At 40.8% G+C, this 27118-nt stretch overlaps 1 protein-coding gene across 4 annotated transcripts in view; it reads right to left on the reverse strand.

Moving 5' to 3' along the window:
- DYNC1I1 (dynein cytoplasmic 1 intermediate chain 1) overlaps window positions 1-27118 on the reverse strand; it is a 340153-nt gene that overhangs the window by 79571 nt on the left and 233464 nt on the right. For all 4 annotated transcript variants that reach the window (XM_079932590.1, XM_079932587.1, XM_079932589.1 and 1 more), the window contains 3 exons: window positions 7385-7531; window positions 3330-3443; window positions 712-845 (listed from right to left, as the gene is read on the reverse strand). In XM_079932590.1, the coding sequence (XP_079788716.1) occupies window positions 712-845; window positions 3330-3443; window positions 7385-7531 (395 nt within the window). The remainder of the gene's footprint in view (window positions 1-711; window positions 846-3329; window positions 3444-7384; window positions 7532-27118) is intronic.

Consider the following 27118-nt stretch of genomic DNA (forward strand, 5'->3'; position numbering starts at 1 on the left):
TATCATCTTACACCACATATTTACCTGTTTATTATTTTACTGTCATTCACCCTCAACCAGAATATGAACTCCAGGTGTTTTGTTCCCTACTGCATCCTTATGACATCGTGGTGCCTGGCACACGGTAGGTTCTTAGGAAATATTCCTTGAAAGAATGAATGAATAAAGGGAATGAAAATGCTACGGAAACATAAAGAGCGAAATGATTTTCTTTGTCCAAGAGAGTCAAGAGAGGCTTCAGCGTGGAAAGACCTTTGTTCTGGCTCTTGAAGGGTGAGAAGGAATTAACCCGGCCAAGATGGGAGAAATACCAGACCCAGCGGGAGAAACCGAATGTACAAACTCACAGAGGTGTGGTGGGATCAGCCATATTGGGGGATGGGTGCGTGGCTGGAGCCTGAAGGCTGAGGCTGGGAAGGGGCAGGTAGTCAAGGGTAATCAAGAATCTTCTATGATATGCTAAGAAGCTTGGACTTTTTTCCTTCAGGCAATGTGAACCATCAAAGGCTTACAAATGGCTAAAGCCTTACAAAGGCTTACAAATGGCATCCTTAGAGCAGAAGGATGCTATAAAATCGTGAAGACATGAGGCTGTGATTTGCATTTCTTCAGAAATGCCTTTCTCATAACGCAAGGTGGTTATAATCCAGAAAGCGATAACAGACTTTTGGAAATGAAGAACACGTCATCGGTAAGAAAACAGAAACTCACCTTCCATGACGACAGGCCGTGTAGACTGTACCCTCCTCGCTGCCAACCACGAAGTTATTGACGTCTCCCGTTGGGAAAGCCATTCCGGTAACAGCCACAGGCTTGGACTTATTGTACACCAGCTCCATGCTCTCCTACCAAAACATGGCGTGGTTACATCCCCTCTGTCAACTCCTTGCCATGCCAAAGATAGCACGGAAAAATCATTTGACTAAATCGCCTGTTTGCTTTTCACACAGCGTTACAAAAGACCCCGGCTGTGCCAGAAACCACGCTTTACTGCCCCTGACATTCATGCTTCTGTGTATCTCTGGTTTCAGGCCGGCTGTATTTCATCAGTGTGTGTGCTGCTTCTGAAGTCAGGCAGAGATGACAGGTGAGAATTTTGAAACTAATGGTGCAGAAACTAAAGATAATACTGTAATGGTTACACTTGTCAGCCCCAGGCTCTAATACAACACACAATACCCTTATATTTACAAACATTTTCAACATCAATTGTTCGTGAGAATACACTTGTATTAATATCAGATGTACTAAGCACGTTTGTCAAAGCAGGAGTGTGTGTCCTCCATGGACTGAAACCAGAAAGTTGTCACTCAGGTCATAAAAACCAGATTTCAGCAGGGACTAGATTTCATGAAGGGCAGACACTGGGTGTGTAGGCTCTAAGCCTGCAAAAGACAATGTTTAAATAAGTCTTTAAAATGGTAAATGAGAGTCTTTATTTTATCTAAAATGATTTTCAAAATTGGGAATTCAAGTGTATTTTAAAAGACATTCTGCTGAATTAAGTTTAACGACAGTGAAGAACAGTTAAGTATAACTAACATCCTTGAGTATTTCTGGCTATTTACATCAAACAGCCTGCTTTGTGCACCTAAAGTAACTTTAAAACAACATTCTAGGGGATCATGTCATTCTGTTTGGAAGTTTAGTCTTTTTTTATGCAAACAAATAAACCTAGTCATCGCAGCTAAGGAGTCCATAAATCGGAAGCACATGCTAACAGTCTGGGAAGCGCAGACCACGTGGTCATGTGACATGCCTGCAGTTTGTGAGATCCAGACGCAGCGAGTGCTTTAGTGAGGGGATGCTGTGACACTGTAATACAGAAACCTAGACCAACCGGGGGTCTGCTCCATGGCTAAAATTAGCAGAGGGAAGGTACAGTCTCTTGGTCACCCACTTGGGACAGAGAGGGAATAGGGCAACTGTTGTCTGTTCCCATGTCTGCCTGCCATCCACAGCCATGCCACGAAATGCTCCATCTCTGTACAGAGACAGGCGTCTGCGGGCATGCCAAAACTAATAAAAATGGTCATGTAGCCCCCGTACGACTGGCTTTAACCTAAACAAACACACATTTAATCAGCAAAATGGGCAATTAAAAATTCCTAATTAGAGGGTGCACTCATATCTGTTTGCTTTTAAAAGAAAACAACATATTGCTGAGAAATTTAAGACAAAGCTATAAAATACCCACACACAACTCCCAACTTGTATAAATGTTAAAGATCAGCAAAAATAGAGGAACTTAAATTGTAAGGAACTTATTAGCTCTCCCCACACACTAAAATTATAAAAAGAACTTCTTTAGTCTTAGTATTCTCTTCATCTGTATTTTGTGGAAACTTATAGCAAGGTTCCTTTCAGCTTCCACATTTCCTTATGTATCCTGAAACTTCTAATGTCTTCCAAAATTGTGACAGAGACATTCCAGCATCGTTATTCCAGGAAAGGGAATAGGAATGTTAAAATTGAGAAGTATATCCTAGATATCTTTTACAATTTTCTTGATGTTTCCTCACATTGTCAAAGGCTATAACAGGAAATTCTTCTCTGTTTTTAGCTGGAGGACAGTGAAGTACTTTTTTCCCCAAGAAATGTGGAAAGAGTGTGGATATGTGTGTATTTATCTGTGGATATGAGTGGTGTCTTCCGTGTGAGTGTACATACATATATTCTGAAAGTTGCACTTAGATGCCTCCCCCCAATGGTCTCTTGCACTTCTGCTCCTTTGTTTAGCTCGCATTACTGTAATCAGGAGCAGTTTGGAAACCTTGGAACTTTTTCATTTTCAACTTCTTGTTTTTTGAGCAAGGAATGGCAGGAGCCACCCTAAGAAACATTCCAGAGGAGAAAACAGATGGTTGGACAAATTCTTCAAACACACAAGGCAGTTGTCTAGGCTACAGATACAAGCGAGGGCTTGGATTTCTGTTTTGCTGGGATACCTTTTCTCCAAGGCAAGGACCCATCAGGGATCGCTCCGCTGAGTTCCAACCCCGTTTATATTTGTTTAACAATGCTGTAGGGTAAGTACAATTCCTACCACAGCCAACTTCCATAATTACTATGCTTTAAAATGGATTATTTCATTTTCACTTGAAACTGACCTAAGGATTAACGTATTACAATAATTACATGATTTGCGGTAAAGGAAATGGGTTTGGCTTCAAGAGGAGGCTGCTGAAAACAGGCACCACTCTTTCAAGTGCACACATTGATTTTAGGTCCTATAGGATGTGAGAGTTTGGCTTTTAGGAACTCTGTTCCATTAGGCAGGTTATCTCTTTTAACCAAGATGCTTTATGTGTAGGGGAAAACAAACCCACCTGTGGAGTGGAGAGCATGTCCAGGCTCCAGGAACACATTTTACCATCAGTAGAGACAGTGATGAGGTTATGAGCATTCTGGGTCCCAACAACATTTACACAGTACACGGGATGCTGCAGAAACATAAACATGGAGGATCAAACCCTGATCCAAGAGGAAATGCTTACATCTGAGTGTCAAACACATTACTCTAAAACAAGGATTAAGGAGTGACATAATCCCACAATAATACAAGCCTCAGGTCATTTGCCACTTTTGATTTGAACCTGATTTCTTTTTAAAAGCTCTGGCAGCAACACGTCGTAGTGGAAATACTCAGAAAGCTTCACCTTGCTCGGTCAGATGCAGTACAATGGAGCTGAAGCAAACGGGAGCAAATGAGGATTGATGGGACAGAAGGTGCACGGGGAGGTGAATGTGTATTACTTGAATGAGGCGCCACCACATAGTCTGGCTTCTAACCTCACCATGAGTGACGGAAAAAGACAGTCTTCAAAAGGGTAGAACAACTGCCTTTTGGAAGGAGTGTTAACTAACTCTGGAGTTTAGTGCGTTATAGCCACAGTGCCAGACATTTGTTAACATGCTTTATAAAAAGTGGTTAATATTCATCAGCCTCTTTGATTTGAGGGAGAGATACCGGTGGTGGAAATTATTGGCACAAGGAACCTAGTAAGATTAAATTACGTTTCTTTATGTTGCTGTAAAACCTAGGATAATGATAGATTTATTTCTCAAAATATTGTTTAGGGTTGTACGGAGGCTTAGATTTGGCCAGGGCCTTGAGAAAGGTCCCTTAAACATCCCAGGAATCATAAGCAAGATGCTCTAACCTTTTGTCATAATGCAAGAAGGTTATGCTACTCTGTAGAATCCTCAATGGTAGGCTAAAATCATTTGCAGCTGCACATTAAATACTAAATGCAAGGTTAGCAGAAGCACAACGTAGCAGTAATTTGGGTTAGATTTCAGGCAGCTTAGCCATCAGTGGCCAAACCACAACTTAGTCGATGCTTCTCTGTGCAAATAGCTGACAGTCTGAGTCTTTCTCTTGATGAGTTACTGTCCATAATACCTAGCCACAACAACAATGAAACAATCTCTAATATTGCAAAGTTGGTATTATATAAAGGATGGTTCCCAAACTATTATTATCATATAAACTCCTGGTCAGAAGGAACTGTAATAACCGTAAGTATAGCTGTTCATCTGCCTCTCCCAAGAGGTGGTCCAAACTCTGCTTAAACACCTTTCTTAGCCAGTTTTAGCACTAATTCTTGGGCAGTTCCTCCTACCAATGGGGATGAAGAAAGCTCAAGGAAATACTTTCAGTGAAGTGCCCTCTGACATCATATACATCAAGTCAAATAATACGTACGGGTTGTTCTTATATTACCCCTCCTCCCCCCAGTCTTGTCTTGCTCTGACTAATCATCACCAATTCCTTCAAATGCGCTGAGGACCTGGTTTTCAATACCTTCCCCAATCTGGACACTCTCTTTTGAATACGCTATATTTTGTCCGAGTTCCCCTTCCAGTGAAGTTCTGAGAATGAAACATAACCGTCTACGTACATTCTGACAAACTGAATACAGAAATACAGGGAGCATTGAATTGTCACTTCTCATGTGATAAAAAAAAAATGCCTGTATTAATGCATCTTAAGATTTACACTGGTTTTGGCAACTGCATCACCTCTTTTACCCATGCTGATGGAGAGTCAACCAAGTCCCTATGTCTTTTTCACACCACGTTCCTGCAGAAACCTGGACAGTGGTAAGTACGGCAGAGATCTGGAACGAAATATTCTTCTGATCAGGTCTCTAAATACCAAAAGGACTGACTGGTTGGGGGGCTGTGGACAATGCTTTTTCCCAAGTCTCTGGTGTATGTGGAACGTACAGCAGAGTACAAACTCAAGGGTGAGTCACATGGCGTTCTAAGCTCTGCACGCAAATAAACTGGAAGAATGGATGAGACACACTGTCGCCTGAAAATGGCAGACTCAGGAAACTGAAGAATGAGAAAGCAAGGTCCAAACATTGTTATGAGCCCCAAATCTGCCTAGTGTTTTTTAGCGAGAGTCCAACAGGGTTTCTTCTGTTAACCACAGAGCATCAACACAGATCTCCAAAACCCTAATGGATCGGGACTCCTAAGGGTGGGTGTAGTAGGGAAAGAAGGCATCTAGAAGGATGTAGAGAGCAAATGCCCTGAGAAGGAATGTGCGTGGTAGCCCCTCCCTGGCTTTAATCAGTACTACTGGCCTGTGCTTTCAGGAGCAATAAAACTCAGTTTAAAAGAAAAGAGAGATGTAAAGAAACCAGAACAGAAGCAGACACGTGGGCATGCCTACTTATACACACACACAAACACACATCACTCTGCTTAATGGAAAGAAAAAAGCAACGGTACTGCTCATTTTTCCAGTATAGAAGCCAGATTGTTTTTATTTATTTTAGGAATAAACTTACAGTGTGCCAGAAGGTTTTTGCTTTAATTAGGATTTCCTGTTGTCCCAAATGCATATGTGTGGTGGGTGTGAAAGGAAATTAGTGAGTAATCTGTGGTGGGACTCTCTTTCCTTAACCACTTTTGATCCTGGTACCAATGAGCCAAGCATGAGTGGAAGTTGAAAGACAAGGCACACAATTAACTGTGCTCTTTGAGCTGTGGATTCAACGAAACACAGCGAAAGAGAAAAAAACTGTTATTTTATTTTCTAACAGAAATAATGTCACTCTGTTTGATAATAACAGTATTTTCGTTGTGAAGATCACATCCTAAGTTGCTTGGAAAAGAGATGAATACTTTGGAAGAGCTCCTGCAGCATTTGGATTCTCCCCAAAAGCTTCGTGCTAAACGTTCTGATACCTGGATTTATAACTTTTTGAAATTTCAGGAGGTATGCTTACAAACGCACCAGATATACACACAGGGCCAAGAAATGGCTTCATGCTCCTTGAGCAAACACCTGCATCAAGCCCGTCTCCTCTTGGGTCACAATTTTCTGTTATTAGTTTGGAGAAATGGGGTAGGCAAGAGCAATTTTCCCAGATTCCCAAGAACTAGTTTCACCTGCATGTGGGTTAGGCCCAAGTCAATCAGAATTAAGGCTGACTTGGTATTTGTCATTTCCCATCGTCGATCTTACAAGAGTGGAAGAATTTTCCTCTTCGTGGTCTCGGCTAAAGCAGCTAGCAGTTCTTTTTCAAAGCTAGATGGTTTTGAGGCCAGCAGATGAAACAAATGAGGCAACCACATTAAGGAAATTGAAACAATAGCAGAGCTGTATCCTTGGGCATAATTTGGGCATCTCAGAGAAAGGACATCAATTCCCCTGAATGTCAGGGTAGCAGAGATTGATGGAGACATGCCTGTCTTCTTGTTCCTCCTAACAATTGCTAAACACACCTGTCATTCTCTTAAAGGAAATGACAGACTAGTTGTCTTACGAACACTATACTGAAACTCTTCTGCTAAATTATGGGTAATGGTTTTGAGATGTTGACTTTTAACCCTAGGGATTATACTGTCACTGTAGACTTTATCGTTGAGACTTACACCATGCATTCCAGAATTTAAAGTCACAGCACTCCCTCAAATCACAAGTGGAAAAGGCCTATTGGCAAAAGTCCCATATGCCATCCCTAGACAGAAAGTGCTTACTCTTTATGGTCTATTTGAAAATATGAGTTTCCACCTTATAATGTAAATGTGAAGAGTTTCTTTGGGAAAACGATTTCACAGATGCTTCTTCCAAGGTTTCTTCCTGTGGCATTTTTTTAGTTTTAAGCTATCCTCCCTGTAGCTTTATGGGACATCCAAAGAGATCCTTTCTATGTGTTAAAACCTGTAGACCGTTAAGAGTCCTCTAAACCCAGTGCTTCCTTCATCTACTTTCCACTCGGCTTTCCTTTAGTCAGTCAGAAAGCAATCACTGTAAGTTAGATACTTCGAAGTTGGAGTTGCTAACAACAGCCGTACTTCTGTCAGTTATCCCCTCTTTCAGGGCTTGGATGGCTGACCGGGATGTGACAAAAGCTTGACTTACTGTGTGTGCAGCAGCCGACAAGGGTGTCCGCTGGACTGGCGTCCTCCGATGACTGCGATTATCCCACAGGACAATCTGGCCCGAGTAAGTCCCACCAACTACCAAATTGGGATGGAAACGAGCAAAGCAGACTGACATCACGGAGGACTGGGGGAGGGAAGAGGAGAAAGGTATCGTGTGAAATGGTTAGAGGAGGCTTGTTTCTTCCTGAAGAAAAAAAACTGCTCATCACACAAACTCAGCACATCCTGGAAAACACAGAGCAAATGTTAAGTGCAGAGCGTGTAGGACATTTTGTACACAGACACAGAATTTCCCTGGAGAGGTTAGCCGATGTTTACTCCTTGAAACTTGAAATCTGAAGTCTCGGCCACGTCATCAAATAGGCATAAACCCTATCTTACGTACATCATGTTTTGTGGTCTGTAAAGCTTGGGTTTGTGGATATTTCCCATTTATCAATAAAATCACATCAGAATTAATATTAATTCTCCATTAGTCTTTACAAAACAATTCTTTATTTAGGGCATGTCTGCATCCGTGTACAGTGCTGGCAAGGCTCTGAGGACTCTGAGACTGGGTACTTTTTTTTTCTTTTTGGCTTAATGTAGACTTCTAGGAAGTGTACTGATCTCAGACTGATCCAACTGGTTCCGCCCCAAATTCCCTCGCCTCCCATGGGCATTCTCCTGACCTTTATCCTGCCCACTTCAGACAATTCTTAATGTTATTCTTTGCCTATTTTAACAGTCAGAAACGGATTTCAGTCCAACTCTGCCATGGCCTGTCATAGCATCATGAATGTGGTTTCTAAAATTCCACAGAAGACTACCGGGCACTACATTTTATAGGAAATTACTTAGCTGAGCAGGAGCCATGATACATTTAAAATCAGACAAGCTGGCTGTTCCACATTTGCTAAGAAGTCCACTTTGACTCCTGTTGTGCTTTACATGGTTGCATTTATACACAAAAGTAATTGTTTTTAATAAACACATTTCACCCTTTCAGTTAAATTCAATGAGTGATCTTATGTATAAGGAAGGCATCGTACCAGGCATGATGAGAATACAAAGGTAGTCACTGCCCTCGACAAACCCGTGCCCTAGGAAAGAAAACTAAAAAGCATGCGTTCGGTGAACATGCTGCCGCTGGTCCCTACATGCTAGTCCACACCTTTGTATGGAATAAAAAAAGGTGCCTCTCTGCACAACATAGTCACGTGGGCGTGCGCCTTGGCAAGTGGGGAGGAAGGTAGATTTCTGTCCTCACTTGTCCCTTGGGTTTGAGATGCTTATGCAGGTCACAACTTGCACACACAAGCAGCAGCCCTGAAGGTGATATGGGCCATGACTAGGTCATAGGAGCGTGTGTGTGTGTGGCGTGGAGCGGGGTGGTGAGAAAGGTTTGGTTTAGCTAGGAGAGGGGAAAAAAGAGGGGAGCGGAAAGGGTGGGATGGTTTACAAAGACCTCATGAAAGGGAATGCATCACCCTTGATGTAAATGTGGAATGTTCAGCAAGCGGAGAGGAAAAGAAACAGTGATCCCTGAGAGACGGGATAATGGGAAGACAAGACTGGAGGCTCCAAAGCAGAGGCTGCTGAACAGCCACAGTCTGGTGTGGCTGAGAAGGAGCATGGAAGAAGCAGGGAGTAGGAAATGTGACTGAAGGGTTCACCTGGGCCGGACAAGAGTGGACCTTGAATGGCAGGCACTGTGTGGACTGCTTCCTGTGGGCAATAGTGAGAAACCACTGCTTTCTGAGCAGAGAGAGAGAGAGAGAGACAGAGACAGAGAGAGGATCAACGGTTTAACTGTTACGCCAGTAAAGCAAAGAAGTCATTGAAAAAGAAACGATAACCTCTTTGTGAGCGGGAAGCTAACTGTCCATTAAAAAAAAAAAGTCAGATCTACTATCAGCCTAAGGCTAGCTCCTACTCAGAGTCTCAGATTCTCTGAAGTACAATAAAGAATGTAGACTATTTTTCGATGTCATGTTTTCCTAGTTTGAATGATTCTCAATTCCAATTCCTTGAGCACGATTCAATGGGGAGCATGCTTGTGCCCCAATCTGGTTTTCATAAAGTTCAAGAATAACTCTCAATAATGGTACTGAATTAAAGAAAAAGAAAATAATGCTGATCAGCTTCTTGTTTTTACACATCTCACAGAAACGATTCTGAGCTTTCAATTGATGAAATTCTTTTTCTGCTTGAGCTATGTTGGAGACATTTTCTTTGAAACTTCAGAAAGACTTAAAATTATCCAGGTGGTATCAACAATTGAATTTACCAAAGCTCTCCAATGGATATAGATAAACGAATGTCATTAAATTTGAAAAATCCAGAATTAAACCACTTAATTGCTTTTGTGTTTCACTTAAATCTCAGCACATACTGCTCCAAACCTTACACAGTTTGTTAAGAGACTAAACTACAGAAAAACAGTGGAGGTATTTCTACAAAACAGAAATACATAGTTGGTGATCAACCAGAATCCAACACCACAAGGTGAGAACTTAATTCCTACTTTTTCATTCATTAGTGTGTCCACTTTGCATTCATTCATTAAACACACAGTGCTAAGTACTAACTAAATCATTTCAAAAAACGTTAAATGTCAGAAAAGCACCCCCATCTCAAATTCAGAATTCTCTTTACATTTGATAAAAAATCAAATTATTATGAAACAGAAACAGACTCATAGACATAGAAAACAAATTTATGGTTACCAAAGGGGAAAAGGGTGGGAGAGGGATAAGTTAGGAGTTTGGGATTAGCAGATACAAACTACTATATATAATATAGATAAGAAACAAGGTCCTACTGTATAGGACAGGGAACTATATTCAATATCCTGTAATAAAACAATGGAAAGAATATGAAAAAGAATATATATATATGTATAACTGAATCACTTGCTGTACACCAGAAACAAACAACATTGTAAATCAATTATACTTTAATTAAAAAAGTCAAATTGGCGCTAAAAAAAAAAGAGTAACACCACTTTGGAGCATCAGAGTTCTGCCATTAGAGTCTACTTTGTTTTGCTGAAAACCAATCTTTACGATACCTCCATGAGGAAAAAAGAGTAGAAATACTTATTTTATTTTATATCTGAAAGATTAGAAATGATGGAGAATTTGTGATTCACCAATTGCACTTATTTTTTTAAGCTCAGTATGTTAATTATAGTAAATATTCTATGTATTATAGACTATGTATAAATGTTAAAAATAGATCTCTAGGGTATGCCACATTTGACATAGTATTATTCATATGGAAACTCTAAGGCAGTATGATCACAATTATCTACATGTAAAGTTTAGAATTTAGTCATTTCTTGAGATGTTTCAAAGTACCCTGATGTTTGATTTAATGGTAGCAAACACTTGGTTGATTGACTGAATTTTTAATTTTTCAGCCAAATGTTTAGGTTACTTTAGACACATGGGAACAGTCCCCCAACTACAGTCCTGACAGAGACAGCTCCTCTTCTAATTTGGAAAGTCTGCATCAAACCACGACTAGTAAAGTGTCTTAGAAAAATCCCTGCAACCTTGCACTGTTCATACAGCTACTGATCTAGTTGTTGTTGCCAATTGTCATGGAATTTATTGACTGTCAGCATAAAGAGCAAAGGATGATATCATCCTGTCAGTTATATCTATTGGGTAAAGAGTAAAAAAGCATTGCAGAAAAAGTGACTGACACTACTAAAACATGTGGCTTTCTGCTGTTCTCATATTTAACAGTTGTTGTTCTATGTTGTTCTCATATTAATATTTTCTGAAGACATATTCTATGAAAAACATTAATAATACTAATGCTATCTTAAAAATTTCATCACTCTCCTGGGCATTTAAAATTTTGTATTCACTCAGTTATTCAGTGTCATAATAAAGCATTACATGATTAATACAATTTAGACAAACAAATTGGAAACAAGAAGCTTCCCTACCCTTGTTATTCTTGGCTCTGTAAGAATACATATCTATATAGTTTGCAGTTTTAACTTTTTACCTATTTTATTTTTTTCTTTAAAATATTAGAGCCTTGAGGGCTTCCCTGGTGGCACAGTGGTTGAGAGTCCACCTGCCGATGCAGGGGACACGGGTTCATGCCCCGGTCTGGGAGGATCCCATATGCTGCAGAGCGGCTGGGCCCATGAGCCATGGCCGCTGAGCCTGCACGTCCGGAGCCTGTGCTCCGCAATGGGAGAGGCCATAACAGTGAGCGGCCCGCGTACCGCAAAAAAGAAAAAAAAAAAATTAGAGCCTTGAAATTATTTTGGAAAATAACATATGGCCTTTAAACATTCAAATCAAGTAGTTTACATAAGTGGAAAAATAATGATAAAGATGATGAGAATTTTGGGACAATGCTGACTGTTTAATCAAAGTAAGTTTTCCCAAGACTACAGTCGAACTGTTTTAACACAGCTAGTGATTTCATTTACGTGGCCATGTTGATGGTCAAATCAGGCCCCAGAAATAGGATAAGCTCCTATTAAAAGCTTCGTGTAAAAGTGGTGAGCTTGACCGTCTATATTCCAATACAAGTAACACAGAGACATTATTACACGAGGAACCACTATTTCCAATAGGACGAGCATGCCATTTTGATTATTTTACATACTATAGTTCCCCCAAACCAGGACAAGCAAGGTGGTGAGACTATGTCTGGAGGATCAGGCTATCTCTATTGACAGTTTCTGGTGTCCTCCGCAGACGTGGGCACCCAGAGGCTCCTGAGGAAACTGTTTATTTTCTAATCTTGTACAGACTGCCTGGTGCAAAGGCAGCCCTCCTCCTTAACCATATTGCCACATGGCCATTTGCACACGAGCTGACCCACTAGAACAGGGTCCCACGCTCTCGTCATCTATTTCGAGACCAGGCAGTTAATTTCACCCCACTCACTAAGGGAATTCCACAGAGACGAGCCGGGCGGAGGCTCCATTCTCCACGTCTCCCTCCTCGCACTGCACACCAACTGCATTCAATTCCAGTCGGCCCCGAGCCCTCTTTAAGTGGCTGTGGGGCTGTTTTCTATTTTATAGAGTTAATCCAGGCCAGCTTAAGGATGGTACTTTCCCTTAACCACAGACCCAGATGCCCAGGGCAAACAGCCTTTGGTCACTGCTGGTTGGGCAGCTGGTGCCGTAGGTTCACATTTGATCTGGTCGCCCGGGTCCTTTTGTGTGTAGCACTCTGCCCGCTCCCCAGCCATCATGCCTGGGCAGGAGGGATAGGGGCCCTGCATTCAAAAGCATCTCTTATTTCAAGTACCATCTCTTCTGGGGAGAAGTTAATCCTTGAGAGGGAATGGCCATATTGTTGCCATATGCTGTTTAATGGTGGCTGACATTTTATTTGCCTAAAAGCTAATGCTTAGCTGTCAGAGGGTTGTGAGGCAGACAGATCAGATGCTTCTGGCTACTAGTGAGCTAGTATATATTTCTGCAAGTACCTAAGAAACCCTCAAAGATATTTCTTATGTTAATGGAAACAAATGTAATTGGAGAACACTGCTGTCAAAACACCTCTTACAGGCAATCAGGCAGCACCAGGCATCTGACAATGTAGAAGGTTGTGAAGGTGGAAAAACCAAGACATGAGTCATGAGTTGGGCATTTAACTTGAATTGAGATGAAGGGAAAGGGTCTTTCCTCTTTCAGAGCTCTCTTTTCCTATGCCTAAGTCTCTATCCTAGGGTACACACGTCACTCTTCTAAACTCTACGAGTAACCATCTATGAAAGTCACCACCCCATTAGTAATGGGGTGGGCAGGAGCAAAAGCTGAATTAGCCTGCTTGCTACTGCTTGACTCAGTTTGTATTTTAAAAAAATTAATGTAAAGCAGCTGATTCTAAAATCTGATTTCTGGGAGATTAGAAACCACTCATTTCAATGACCTTTCTTCAAATCCCTTGGAATTTTCGTGCATCTCAGTATCGTGCGTCCCTAGACCTGGGCTGTGTGCCGAGTACACAAAAGTTAGTGCGCAAACCACAATGAGGTGCCACTTCACACCCTCTAAGATAGCTATAATTTTTATATGTTTACATGTCAATTATACCTCAGGAAAGCTAAGGGAAGAAACAAACAAAAAAGGAAAATCATAATTGTTGGTGAGGCTACGGAGACATTGGAACACTCATACAGTGCTGGTAGGAATGTAAAATGAGGCAGCCACTCTGGAAAACAGTCTGGCAGTTCCTGAAACCATTAAACATAGAGTTAACATCTGACCCGGCAATTCCACTCCTAGGTATGTACCCAAGATAACCGAAAACATGTAACTACTCGAATTGTACATAAATGTTCATAGCAGCATTGTTGATAACAGCCAAAAAGTGAAAACAACCCAAATGTCCATCAACTGAGGAATAAACAAAATGTGGTGAAACCATACAATGCAATATTATTCAATAAAAAGGAAGGAACTACTGATGCGTGTTATAACATGGATGAACCTTGAAAGGACGCTAAGTGAAAGAAGTCACAGAAGTTCACATATTGTATGATTCTATTTATATGAAATGTCCAGAAGAGACAAATCCACAGAGGCAGAAGGAAGATTAGTGGTTGCTCAGGAATGGGGGTTGGGGGAGAGTGGGGAATGACTACTAATGGGTCTGGGTCAACTTTTTGGGGTGATAAAAATGTTCTGAAGTTAGACAGTGGTGATGGTTACACAACTCTGAATACACGCAAAAAACTGAATTGTACACTTAAAAATAGTGAATTTTATGATGTGTGAATTATATCGCGATTTTTTAATAAAATTTTTTTAATTAAAAACTTCTAAAATTTAAAAATATATATACATTGCTTATATGTGGAATCTAAAATATGGCACCAATGGGACTTCCCTGGTGGCACACTGGTTAAGAATCCGCCTACCAATGCAGGGGACACGGGTTCGGGCCCTGGTCCGGGAAGATCCCACATGCCGCGAAGCAACTAAGCCCGTGCGCCACAACTACTGAGCCTGCACTCTAGAGCCCGTGAGCCACAACTACTGAAGCCCACGCGCCTAGAGCCCATACTCTTCAACAAGAGAAGCCACCGTGATGAGAAGCCCACGCATCACAACGAAGAGAGTAGCCCCCACTCGCCACAACGAGAGAAAGCCTGTGCGCAGCAAAGAACACCCAACACAGCCAAAAATAAATGAATGATTTATAAAAAATAAAATAAATAAAATACGGCACAAATGAACCTATCTACAAAACAGAAACAGACTCACAGACATAGAGATCAGACTTGTGGTTGCCAAGGGGGAGGGGGCAGGGAGAGGGGTAGACTGGGAATTTGGGGTTGGTAAATGCAAACTATTACCTTTAGAATGGATAAACAAGGTCCTGCTGTATAGCACAGGGAATTATATCCAATCTCCTGGGATAAACCATAATGGAAAAGAACATTAAAAAAAGAATGTACATATGTGTGTAAAACTGAGTCACTTTGCTGTACAGCAGAGATTGCCACAACACTGTCAATCAACTATCCTTCAAATAAAGAAAGAAAAATAAAATTAAAAAGAATAAAAATTCAATCCATAATTAAAACTCTTCCAACAACAACAACAGAAAAGTCGGTGTGCTGACATGATCCTTATCTCATGAACCTTAACCACCTTATTTCTTATCTTCAGGACAACTGTCTGGACTACTTTGACCACTCTTTCCTGAAATAATTATTCTCTTTACTTCCCCCGAATAGCTTCTTCAGTTTCTACTCCCTGAGAGGTTCTGGAGGTGGAAAGGGAGGGTTGACACACTTGGAATCTCGAGACCTGACTTCCTGCTCTGATACCTACTAGTTGTATACATCCTCTAAGCCTTAATTTTTTTGCACATTTGCAAATTATTTATTTTTAAAATTGTGCTGAAATACATGTAACATAAAATTATTAGCCATTATTAAGTGTACTGTTCAGGGGTGTTAAGTACATTCACATTGTTGTGTAGCTATCACCACCATCCATCTCTAGAACATTTTCATCTGCCCGAACTCAAACTCTGTATCTATTAAGCACGCATCCCCCATTCCCACCCTCCTCTCAGCCCTTGGCAACCAGCAGTCTACTTTCTGTCTCTATGAATTTGACTACTCTAGGAACCTCATGTAAATGGAATCAGAGTGCCTTTTGTGACATTTGTCATGTGTCACTTAGCATGTCATAAAGGTGTTATTATACCCAGGTAGCACTACTATTAGTGCATGCATGCTGTGGCATATAACAGAATTTTTCCTTTTTAAGTCTGAATAATATTCCATCATATGCATATAGCACATTTTGTTTATCCATTCGTCTGTCAATAGACACTTGGGTTGCTTCTACTTTTTGGCTATTGTGAATAACGTTACTGTAAATATACAATATCTACAAATACTGTAATTGTATACAGATTATCTCTTCAAGATTCTGCTTTCAATTCCTTTGGGTGTATACCTGAGAGTGGAATTGATGGATCATATTCCATTTTTAAATCTTCGAGGGACTCTCATACTGTTTTCTATAGTGGCTGCACCATTTTACATTCTTACCTGTAATGCACAAAGGTTCCAATTTCTCCACACCCTTGCTGATTCATATTTTCTGCTTTTATTTTGTTTTATTCTATAGTAGCCATCCTAATTAAAGTGAGGTCTCATTCTACGCCTGAATTTTCAATTCATGGCAGCAGCACGAGAGTTCTTATCCTGCCTAGAAACAGGGCATTTTCTTTGCCTCTCTTCCCTCGGGGCCGTTGCAAGATTTGAATTAAGTAATGCAGTTTAAAGACGATAAACAATATTGCATGCCCCTATATAGAGTTAGAAGTGACTTCTGTGATTTGAAGAAACACTTCCAGAGAAAACAAAGGTCCAGAGACGTTTTCATTTTGCTCAACCAATCTTTTCTAAGCAGTTCTGATAGTAATGCTAGGTCCTGCCTTGATGATCTAGGTTGAGAAATTGTCTCCGAGAAGTTTTACTGCACCTTTTGTTACATGTTTTAACTCTTTGGAGTCCTTATTTTGACAACCCTCTGCTCCTTCCTGGGACACTGAGTCTCTCTGGTTTAATGGATCTTCATGCTTGGTTATAGCTCCTGTTGTTGATGGCAATTCTAAGTCCTGACAATTTGCTGACTTTGGGTAATGAGGAAGAGGACGAGGAGGAAACTGTGAAATGTTAGCACCAGAGATAACTCTACAGTGAAAGCCAAGATGAGATTCATGCCACATTATTATTCAGGCATACTCATATTGCAAGCACTGCCAATTTAGGAAAATTTAGGCTCTAAATCTTAGTCCTTTCGGTGCAAGAACTTTTGAATACAACAAAATTCTAGGGCAATGGGATAATCTACACGCTGATTCCAGAAAGATTTCTGAAATGGGATTTTTCTTATGTTAACATATTTCACTTTTTTTTTTGCGGTATGCGGGCCTCTGTTGTGGCCTCTCCCGCTGTGGAGCACAGGCTCCGGACGCACAGGCTCAGCGGCCATGGCTCACAGGCCCAGCTGCTCTGCGGCATGTGGGATCCTCCCGGACCGGGGCACGAACCCACATCCCCTGCATCGGCAGCGGACTCTCAACCACTGCGCCACCAGGGAAGCCCCATATTTCACACTTTTGAGTCGAGCTGGGACTTACTTATCTGTGATGTGACTTTACATCTGATTATTATTCATCATTTGCAGGTGCATGGACCCCTCAAGCTATTTTCTAAGTCAGTGTTACTCCAAACTTGCCTGTACCTTAGCATCATCTGAGGACCTATTTAAAATTCCCCAGTACTCAAGCCACAAACCATACCAATTAAATAAGAATTTCTGGGGGTAGGACCCAGGCATCAAGACTTTTTAAAATTGCACAGGAAGTTCCCACGTGCAGTCAAGTGAACAGTACTGTTTTAAAGCAATGGTTCTTGAACTTATCTGAACATAAGTACTTAGTTTATTAAAAACACAGATTCCTGGGTCCCAGCCTGGATCTACTGAATCAGAATTTGAAGAGGCTTGGAGGTCTGTGCTTTGTGTCACTGAGAAATCTGGAGGACCTGCAAACAATGAATTAGTTGAGTATGGCTGAAGGTCACTGTGAGATGAATCTCCTTTTGCATCCATGTAGGCCATGCCTGGGATGTTTCCTTCATGGGGTCATGCACCCATTTGCACAACCTGGCCCACTGAGACACATATGATACAATAAAAGTTCCTCTGCCAAAGTGCCATTGCTTAATTTCCTTCAATTTGACTTGCTAGTTTTTACATCTCTCCTGGCTTCCCCTTCCCTCCTAAGTGATTAGGCTCTTAGAAAGAGATCACTGAGAGGGATACTAAAGGTTTAGGTCCCAAGTTCCCTTCAGCATCATGCTCCAAGCTGACACTGAACACCTGAGAGTTTTCTTGTTTAGTATTAGGAGGGCTAATGAACATTATCACTGTCACACTAGATTACATGGTTATTTACTTGTGGGGGCATTCCAAATTTTTGAGCACCTACAAAGTGCCAAGCACGCTGTATACATCTCTCTATCAGTCCTATTAGGTGGGTAATTTTGCCTCTTTTTCTTCAGATTAGAAAACCCAGACTCAGGCAAGTAACGTCATGGGCTTAAGTGGCAAAGCTCAAATCTGCTATGGCCTGGCTGATTTAGAAGTCAATATACTGTGAAACCTTGCATCTGAACTGAATGCAGGTGCACTTTCTCTTGGAGATATACAATCCTCCCCCTTCTGACTTCATGCCATGGGACGTGGGACTCATGATCACAGACGACCTCATGCATCCCTACAGGGCAGAGAGGGCTTCTGGGCTCCCGTCTGCTACAGTGGCCTTGGCGTGGAGTCTCCAACCCCTTTCCAGCTGGACTTCTGTTGCCAGTATAGAGATCGACCACCTGACTCAACAGAACTAATTAGCACCAATTGTGGTGAGACCTACCATGAGGTGGGTTCTTCCTGCTGAGAACTGATTGCGACCAAATAATCATTTCATGGGAGTCTACTGAACAGCTAACAGCTGGAAACCAGTTGGGTCACTACTAACAAGCTCTGCATTCACTGTCACTGCTTTGGGAGAAAACGCTTTGTTTTCACCTTATCACTATGCAGCCAGATCAAAAATGCCATTTCAATACAACCTTCTTAAATGAGTGTTTATACCGCTAAATAATTATGCGAACTGTTATTAGCTCTTGTGAAAAGGGGAGAGTGCCCCCATGTGCTTTAACGAACAAAAGAGACTTCCTACCTAGAGACACAGACACAGGAACCCATTCTTCTCAACTCAGGAAATATGAAATACACATACATTTTTAAAATAAGAGGTTCCTTAGGAGATGGGATCCTCTTGGGTAAAATGGTCCCATTTTGGAAATGAAAGGTAAGGATCGTGCTAAGTGAAATAAGTCAGACAGAGAAAGACGAATACTGTACTATATCACTTATATGTGGAATCTAAAAAATACAACAAACTAGTGAATAAAACAAAAAAAGAAGCAGTCTCACAGATACAGAGAACAAACTAATGGTTACCAGTGGGGAGAGGGCAATATATAGGTAGGAGGAAAAAAGGGTTATTATGGGATTATATGAAATCATCTGTGTGAAACTTCTAAAAACTGTAAAGCACTATAGATTTTAAAGAATCTTTCATTCAATAAAAAAATTTAAAAGTTAAAAAAAAAAGAGAAAGGGATGCCCTGTGTTAAGGAAAAAGTTCAGAAACAACAAATCAGTGAAAATTTTGAGATGTATTCCATCCTCACCTGTACCTGGAGAGTCTCTTAAAGATCTATACAATGCAAGACACATACAGAATGGCCACCTTTAAAAAGTCGACAAAAAAATGCTGGAGAGGGTGTGGAGAAAAGGGAACCCTCTTATACTGTTGGTGGGAATATAAATTGGTGCAGCCACTATGGAAAACAGTCGGATGTTCTTCAAAAAAACCAAATAACAGAGTTGCCATATGATCCAGCAATCCCACTCCTGGGCGTATATCCTGACAAAACTGTAATTTGAAAAGACACATGCACTCCTATGTTCATAGCAGCACTATTTACAGTAGCCAAGACATGGAAGCAACCTAAATGTCCACTGACAGAGGAATGGATAAAGAGGATGTGGTACATATATACAATGGAGTATTACTCACCCATCAAAAAGAATGAAATAATGACACTTGCAGCAATATGGATGGATCTAGAGATTACCATATTAAGTGAACTAAGAACGAGAAAGACAAATACCAGATGATATCACTTATATGTGGAATCTAAAATACGACACAAACGAACGTATCTATGAAATGAAAACAGACTTACAGATACAGAGAACAGACTTGTGGTTGTCGAGGGGGAGAGGGGAGAGAGAGGGATGGACTGGGAGCTTGGGATTAACAGATGCAAACAATTATATATAGGATGGATAAACAACAAGGTCGTACTACAGAGCACAGGGAACTATATTGAATATCTTGTGATAAACCATAATGGAAAAGAATATGACAAAGAATATATATGTATAACTGAGTCATTTTGCTGTATGGCAGAAATTAAACACAACATTATTATAAATCAACTATACTTCAATAAAATAAAATTTTTTAAAAAAGCAAGACACATACCAAAAATTCAAGGTGAAAATGAGACCTATACACACAATTTGTGTGTGTGTGTACATTCCAGCTAAAAAACTACCCAACAGCAAGATGGAGAGTCTTGGTAACAAGTTCTTCAAAATGCCAAGCCACTCTTAGGAAGTAACTGCTTCAGACTATCAAACACAGTGGTATTGAAAACCTTCCTTGTGCCAGGTGCCAGACTAGATATGATCCACGTGTTACTTTGCCGAAAAACTAGGAAATTTCTATTTCCTTGTTTGTAAAAGGAAAGTTTATTTCCCATAGAAACTTTATTTGTAAAAGGAAAAGTTTTTCTCACTCCTATGTCAATCCTCACAGCTAGTAAGAGTTCTGTAGAGAAATCAGCACAAAAATTATCATTCTTAATTTTTTAATAAACTTTTTATAACAGTTTTAGATTTGCAGAGAAGTTCTAAAGATAGTACACTTCCTATGCACCTCACAGGCTGTTTCACCTAATGTTAACATCTTCCCTGTTGCTACATTAGTATGAGTACATTTGTCACAACTAATGAACCAATATTGATGCAATATTACTGAAGGCCAAACTTTATCCATAGGTTCTTCGTTTTTACCCAATGTCCTTTTCTTATTCCAGAATTCCATCCAGGACACCACATTACATTTAGACATCATGTCTCCTTAGGTTTCTCTAGGCTGGGACAGTTTCTCAGACTTCCCTTATTTTTGATAATGTTAACTTCTTTGAGGAGTACCGGCAGTCAGGTATTTCCTAGCATGTCCATCAATTTGGTTTGATTTTTTTTTCCTTGTAATTAGGCCTAGACATAGATATTCTAGGTCTTAGAGAACATTTGAACAACAACAACAACAAATCCAAGAGTTTGAGATCAGTTGGTGAAAGGGGATTATAACACACCCACATTCAATTTGTATACATTAGGTTATTTCAAAACTTTCCTGTGAATAAAGCAAGGTGGAGAGATGCACCATTTTTTGACAGTAATGCTCAATGAAACATGCTCAGGTCAAAGAAGCTTTTTCAGTCTAGACTTCCAAACATTTACTAACCATTTAGCGTCTCCTTTTCGGGAAATATGAAACCCAGGTTGCTATGCCTAAACTGGAATAGGGGCGTGGTGTAAGCTGAAAGCAAAATTTTGCTTTATAAAAGGGACAAAAAAGAATAGGAAGAGATGAATATATGGTTGTTTAATATGTTAAAAAGCACCAGCTTTCTTCAAATCAAATGTCTAAATCCTGCCTAATTAAAAAAGGAAATTGATATTTGGATATGGCATGTGTTGACATCTACGCCTTTGATTTACATGAGTATGAACTAGAGAGAACAGATTATTCAAGAGAGAAGAAAAAGAGTTCCAATTTGACAGGAAAGAGTGTAGGCAGCATCAGCTTTAGTGCTTGTTAAAACATGAAGCATTAATAGCAAAAAGGGAGGGAAGAATTGTGACTGTTTCCAGTTTAGTATCTTCAAAAATGCTTGGGGTTTCTGAGAATGGCTCACCCAACCACATGAAAGTGATGCTAAGGGATTCAGCCACACGACTTCTCTAAATCCAGGGCTGGGACTGCTCCACTTTTACCATCAAACCATCTTACTTAAAGTGTAGCCACAAATTAAGTTTATTTTCTCTCGAAAAAGTACTAAGTCCTTTCGAAGGGGGCAAACACAGCATTCAGGAATATGGGTCTCCCCCCGCCCCGCCCCTGCTTCCTGCCTCCTACTCCCTCCTCGATAGAGTAAGTCACGAAAAAAAAAAGAGCCGGCTTCTTAGTCTATGAATTCTTCCTTGGCTATATAAAAAAGTCAACAATGGCTTTCAGCTGTAAAATTCAACAGAATTCAGTTACCAGGTTTTTTTTTTTTTTTCTTTTTACAAACAAACAAACAATAGGCTAATCGGATTCAGAATTACTGTACTGGCAAGAAGGTCTAAAAACAATTGCATGACAGATCTGTGTCTTGCTTTGTGGGCAATTTCTTTCTGAATTTGTAGGATTCAGGTTTTGTGCTACAGGAGGTCCAAAAATGAGGAAGAAAATGCAGTCTCATACGTCACTCGGCAACCCCCTGCTGATAAAATAAATCTACATTTGGAGGATCCACCCAAGGAGTCATGGGACATCCCACATTAGATCATTACCAAGCCACTTAGGTTAAAAATTACAGGGGGACCATTAAAAAAAAAAGACTAAAGTGTTCCACTACGCAGAGGCTCTTGACATGGTTTTTTTTTTTGAGTTACTGTGGTGGTTTTTTTGCCAGCTGTGACGGTTCATGAAATCAGTTGGATTATTCTAAATTTAAGAAGGTAAAAGAATTTGTCAAGAAGAGGTGCTTGCTCACATTGAAACTATATGGTGAATACAGATCTCAGGGAAGCAAATGAAAAGTGAGGTCCTACAGCCAAGAAGCAATGTGGTACAAAGGCAGAAGCTGTCTTTGTCTCTTTTTATCTGCCTGGAATTACTTAGATATGCTTATGCCTAAGGCAGGAAGATGAACCAGATGACCTCTTAGGACTGTGTCTAGCTTGCTGGTTCTATTGATAAACTGCTACTTTGAAGTACTGAAAAGGACTAGAAAAAAACTGAGTTTAAGTGCTTGCTAAAAGATCAATGCAAGAGACAAGGGTAAACTGATTTTTGTGACTGTCACCCAATCCCAAGTCTCACCCATCCCCCAATTTCTACACCAATGCTTTTTTCCACTAAAGATTCTTTGATGTTTAACAAGAAACCCAACGACTGAGAGTGAGTAGAGTGTGGAAAGGGACAGAAATCTGTCCTGGTGGTTCATTTCTAAGCGGAGATAAATCCTCTTTTAACATAACATTTATGTATACTTAGAAGACCAATGGATAAATGGGTATCAATTCCCAATTGTTCAACCTGAGCTAGTTTTTCAAAGACGGACAAATAATAAACAAACCCAGAGACAAACAAAAATGTATGAATAAAAATTCCTTTGGGATCAAATGATTAAATTTACAGCACTTGAGATTTTTCTGTCCTTTTTGTCCCCCAGGGGAAAAATCCTATCTCTCAAGACTTAGAATGCGCAAATTAAAGGCCATTTACATGGAGTTTGAAGTTCTCAGTTCCGGAAAAACAATCTGGAGGCACAGTCAAAGCCTTCTGTCAATAGAATTCTGTCTGAACCTTGTCCTTCACTGAATTCTATGGGTGATAGTACTGGTCAGCTAGAAGAAATGTGACCATACTTCTCAAACACATACGACAGAGTACACTCAATGTGTGTGTCAGTCAATTATCACAAGTGTGTAAATAAAAATACACAAGGGCTTCCCTGGTGGCGCTGTGGTTGAGAGTCCGCCTGCCGATGCAGGGGACACGGGTTTGTGCCCCGGTCCGGGAAGATCCCACATGCCGCGGAGCGGCTGGGCCCGTGAGCCATGACCGCTGAGCCTGCGCGTCCGGGGCCTGTGCTCCGCAACGGGAGAGACCACAATGGTGAGAGGCCCGCATACCGAAAAAAAAAAAACAAAAAAAACCCAAAACACAAGGACAATATATTTTCTCCTTTTCCCTAAAAAGGTAAAAAAGAAATGATTTTATGTGATGAATAGGAGCAGTTTTCACAGTAATCTGAGTTTTGTTTACAGACTTGTGATGATGAGTATTTTGACTTGGGAACCGGTGGCTCTAAGATTCACACAGTACCCAGTGTACTTTTCCAAGAGTTGAAAAACGAAAGGTGTCCGTCCCATGGTCCTGGAGAACCAGGAACAATATGAAACCAGATAATGAAGAGTTAAGAAAAGCTTCTCAGGCTGCTAATGAACTCCATCCTGCCCTGGTGAGACCACCCTCCTTTTAAGTAAGAGGTAATTTAATATGCATCTAACTCAGTTGTGTTTGGGCTTCATCCAATCTAAGAGTATCAGTGTGATAAATTATAATGAATTGTCTGCAGTACTTCACAAAGTGACTATAACAGACCTGAAAAACAAGATCTCTAAGCCCGATTTTCCAGCTCCCTTTGAATGCTTTTCGCCTGATTCCTTTCACATGCACCACTCCAAAACTTGAGAATGCTTCTTATAGCTCCTCCACGCGGAAAAGTTATGTGCTTCTGGCCCCATTTGATTAGATCCACAGTTGTTGGCTGTCTATTACACTTGAACATGACACCAACAGTGAGACCCTCCAAACCCTGCAGCAAGAGCACCTTTCCTTTCCGAACAGTTTTTCTATGTTAATTTCCTTTCGTAATCCACACAGTGCGCTGGGAAGTCACTTAGTGAAACAGACTCGATTCACAGTTCAGATTCTGAAAAAGCAGCTGGATCTAGGCACCCTAGAGTCTGTAAGGAAAATGGGCAGAGACTGAAAAAGGGGTCAGGAAACTCAAGTTCTAGCAGGGCCTGGGACTATAGCTGTGTGACCCACCTCCTTTCGGAAGTAGTTTTCCTCATTTAGGTTAGCAGCCACTGCCCTAGAGAAAAGGCCACCTCCACTTCATTTCCTGACTTTAGAGAGTCCCAGCTCTTCAGAATGCAAAAGCAGGACTGTTATTCTATAGAAGATCCTTCACAAATAAAAGAGATTAGATTGGGGTTAAATGGTTTGCTGTGCTGGTCAGAGGACAGCAGCCTGTAGGGTAACACACAAAACTTGTGTGGGAGGGGCAGGATGGGATTGTTTTTTTCCTATTCATAGGATACAGATGTTGTTGTGTAAAGATCCATGGACTGGTAATCAAGATGATTTTCTGTGAAAATCACGTTAATTCTATCAGGCTTCATTTCTTCATGGGCAAAATAAAATGGGCATGTTGAACTTGTAAGCTTCACTCCCAAGGGCAGGGGATGTGCTTCTCTCTTCTGTGTTGTGCTTTGTGCCCAAGGCACTTCCTGAGGACTAGGAGGTATTTGTACTTGTTTCCTATTTTGCTGCTGTAACAAATTATCCCACATTGAGTGGCTTAAAACAATACCAATTTATTATTTTAGAGTTCTGGAGGTTGGGACTAAAAATCGAGGGGGAGGCAGGGCTGCATTCCTCTCTGGAGGCTCTAGGGGAGAATCAGTTTCCTGGCCATCTTTCCAGCTTCCAGAGGCAGCCTCACTCTTTGGCTCATGGCCACCTTCCACCTTCAAAGCAGCAATGGCTGGTTGAGTCTTGCTCACATCTCATCACTTTGATTCTCCTTCCATCATCACATTTCCTTCTAAGTCTGACTCTCCTGCCTCCCTCTTTCATTTATAAGGAGCCCTGTGATTACACTGGGCACATCCAGATAATCCAGGACAATCTCCCCTTCTTAACAGCCTTAATTTACCACATCTGCAAAGTCCCTTTTGCCATGTGAGGTAACACACTCAGTTTTCCGGTATTAGAAGGTAGCCATTATTCTGCCTACCACATTGTTCAATAAATATTTGATCGACCTGTAAATATTTTGAGAAAATGGTAAGCTGAACACTTTGAATTATTTATAAGGTTAGCTAATTTCCATGGCTCATCACTAGCCAAAGTCGCGGTCACAGGTATATACTGGACATTTCTGATCCCTCCCAGACACGCAACCTTCATGCTCATTCAAGTTTATGTGCACTTCACCCTGTTTTGGCTGTAAAAACGTACTGTGGTTCTATCCAACTCTCTTTCACCTGGTAGAGAGAACATAATCTGTTGTGACAGATTTTTCCCAACCAAGTTACGTGAATTGCTCACTGTCACACAACGATATAGCCTTTCCACTTCCCTTGCATCCCATTTCATACTAAACTCCTTTCTCCAATTACCATTTCAGACAAATCAACCAACAAAAAAGAGGAGGTGGTAATCTTCAGGCAGGAGTAAAGATGCACAGAGCATACTGGAATCCTACTAGGAAAAACCCAAGCTCTGTCATTATTAACACCCTGAGTCGCGCATCTTCTTCCTCCAAAATGAATCCTTCAAATCTAAGTCACGATCAATGAACTACTCTCCCACTAGAGGTGCTACCAGCCATCATATCAAGATTCAGACACCATCTGTCAAAACTTTTTCAAATTTGTCCTCACAGCATTAAACATATGACAATAATCTACGTCCAACTGTCACCCAACCCTCCTCCCCCAGTGCAGGTCAAGTTTCAGGGTGATTTTGGCAGGTTATCTAAAGGAACTTGAGTGATGGACAATTACATATTTTCATTTTGAAGTTTTTCAATTGTTTTAAAGCAACTGACATTTTATGCCTGTTAGGCTATCACTTGGGCAAACTTCTACCAGTTCTTAATCAAAACAATTACAGAAACCCTGTCATCTTTAACTTAACTGTAGCATTCAGAAAGAGATGACAACTCAATATTTGCCCTATTCCCAGTTCTATCAATGTATCATATATAACTGGTGTTAAAGAGTAATTGGGAATAATTGGAAATCAAACACTGTACTTAAGCATGTTGATAGAAAGATAAGTATTGAGAACTAGATTGACGTGAAACAACACTTCAGAATTTGATACCCCAGACGTTCTCTTCTTTTAAACCTGGCAAAGATACCAAATTATATCAAAGTCCACAGATTTACTTACTGATTATCTTAAGTACAAACAGAATGTCTCTCTGTGGCCTAGAGGAAATAACTGCACAAGACTCACAAGACGCAAATTCTCCTGAGCAATTTTTCCTGCAGTTCCAGTAGGTCATTAAAGATTTAGCACCAGGACTTCCCTGGTGGCTCAGTGGTTAACAATCCGCCTGCCAATGCAGGGGACACGGGTTCGAGCCCTGGTCTGTAAGATCCCACATGCCACGGAATAACTAAGCCCGTGCGCCACAACTACTGAGCCTGCGCTCTAGAGCCTGTGAGCCACAACTACTGAAGCCCGCGTGCCTAGAGCCCGTGCTCCGCAACAAGAGAAGCCACCGCAATGAGACGCCTGCTCACCGCAACTAGAGAAAGCCCTGGCGCAGCAACGAAGACCTAACACAACCAAAAATTCATTCATTAATTTTAAAAAAGATTTAGCACCTACTGTTTGCACACTTAAACCTCCGGAGGTTGGTTTAACATAGCACATAGCTGTCACTGAAGAATGTGAATTTCTACGGGAAAATCTAGTTCAAAGGTAAACCAATC

The sequence above is a fragment of the Stenella coeruleoalba genome (assembly GCF_951394435.1).
Source record: "Stenella coeruleoalba genome assembly, chromosome: 9".
Lineage (NCBI taxonomy): Eukaryota > Metazoa > Chordata > Mammalia > Artiodactyla > Delphinidae > Stenella > Stenella coeruleoalba.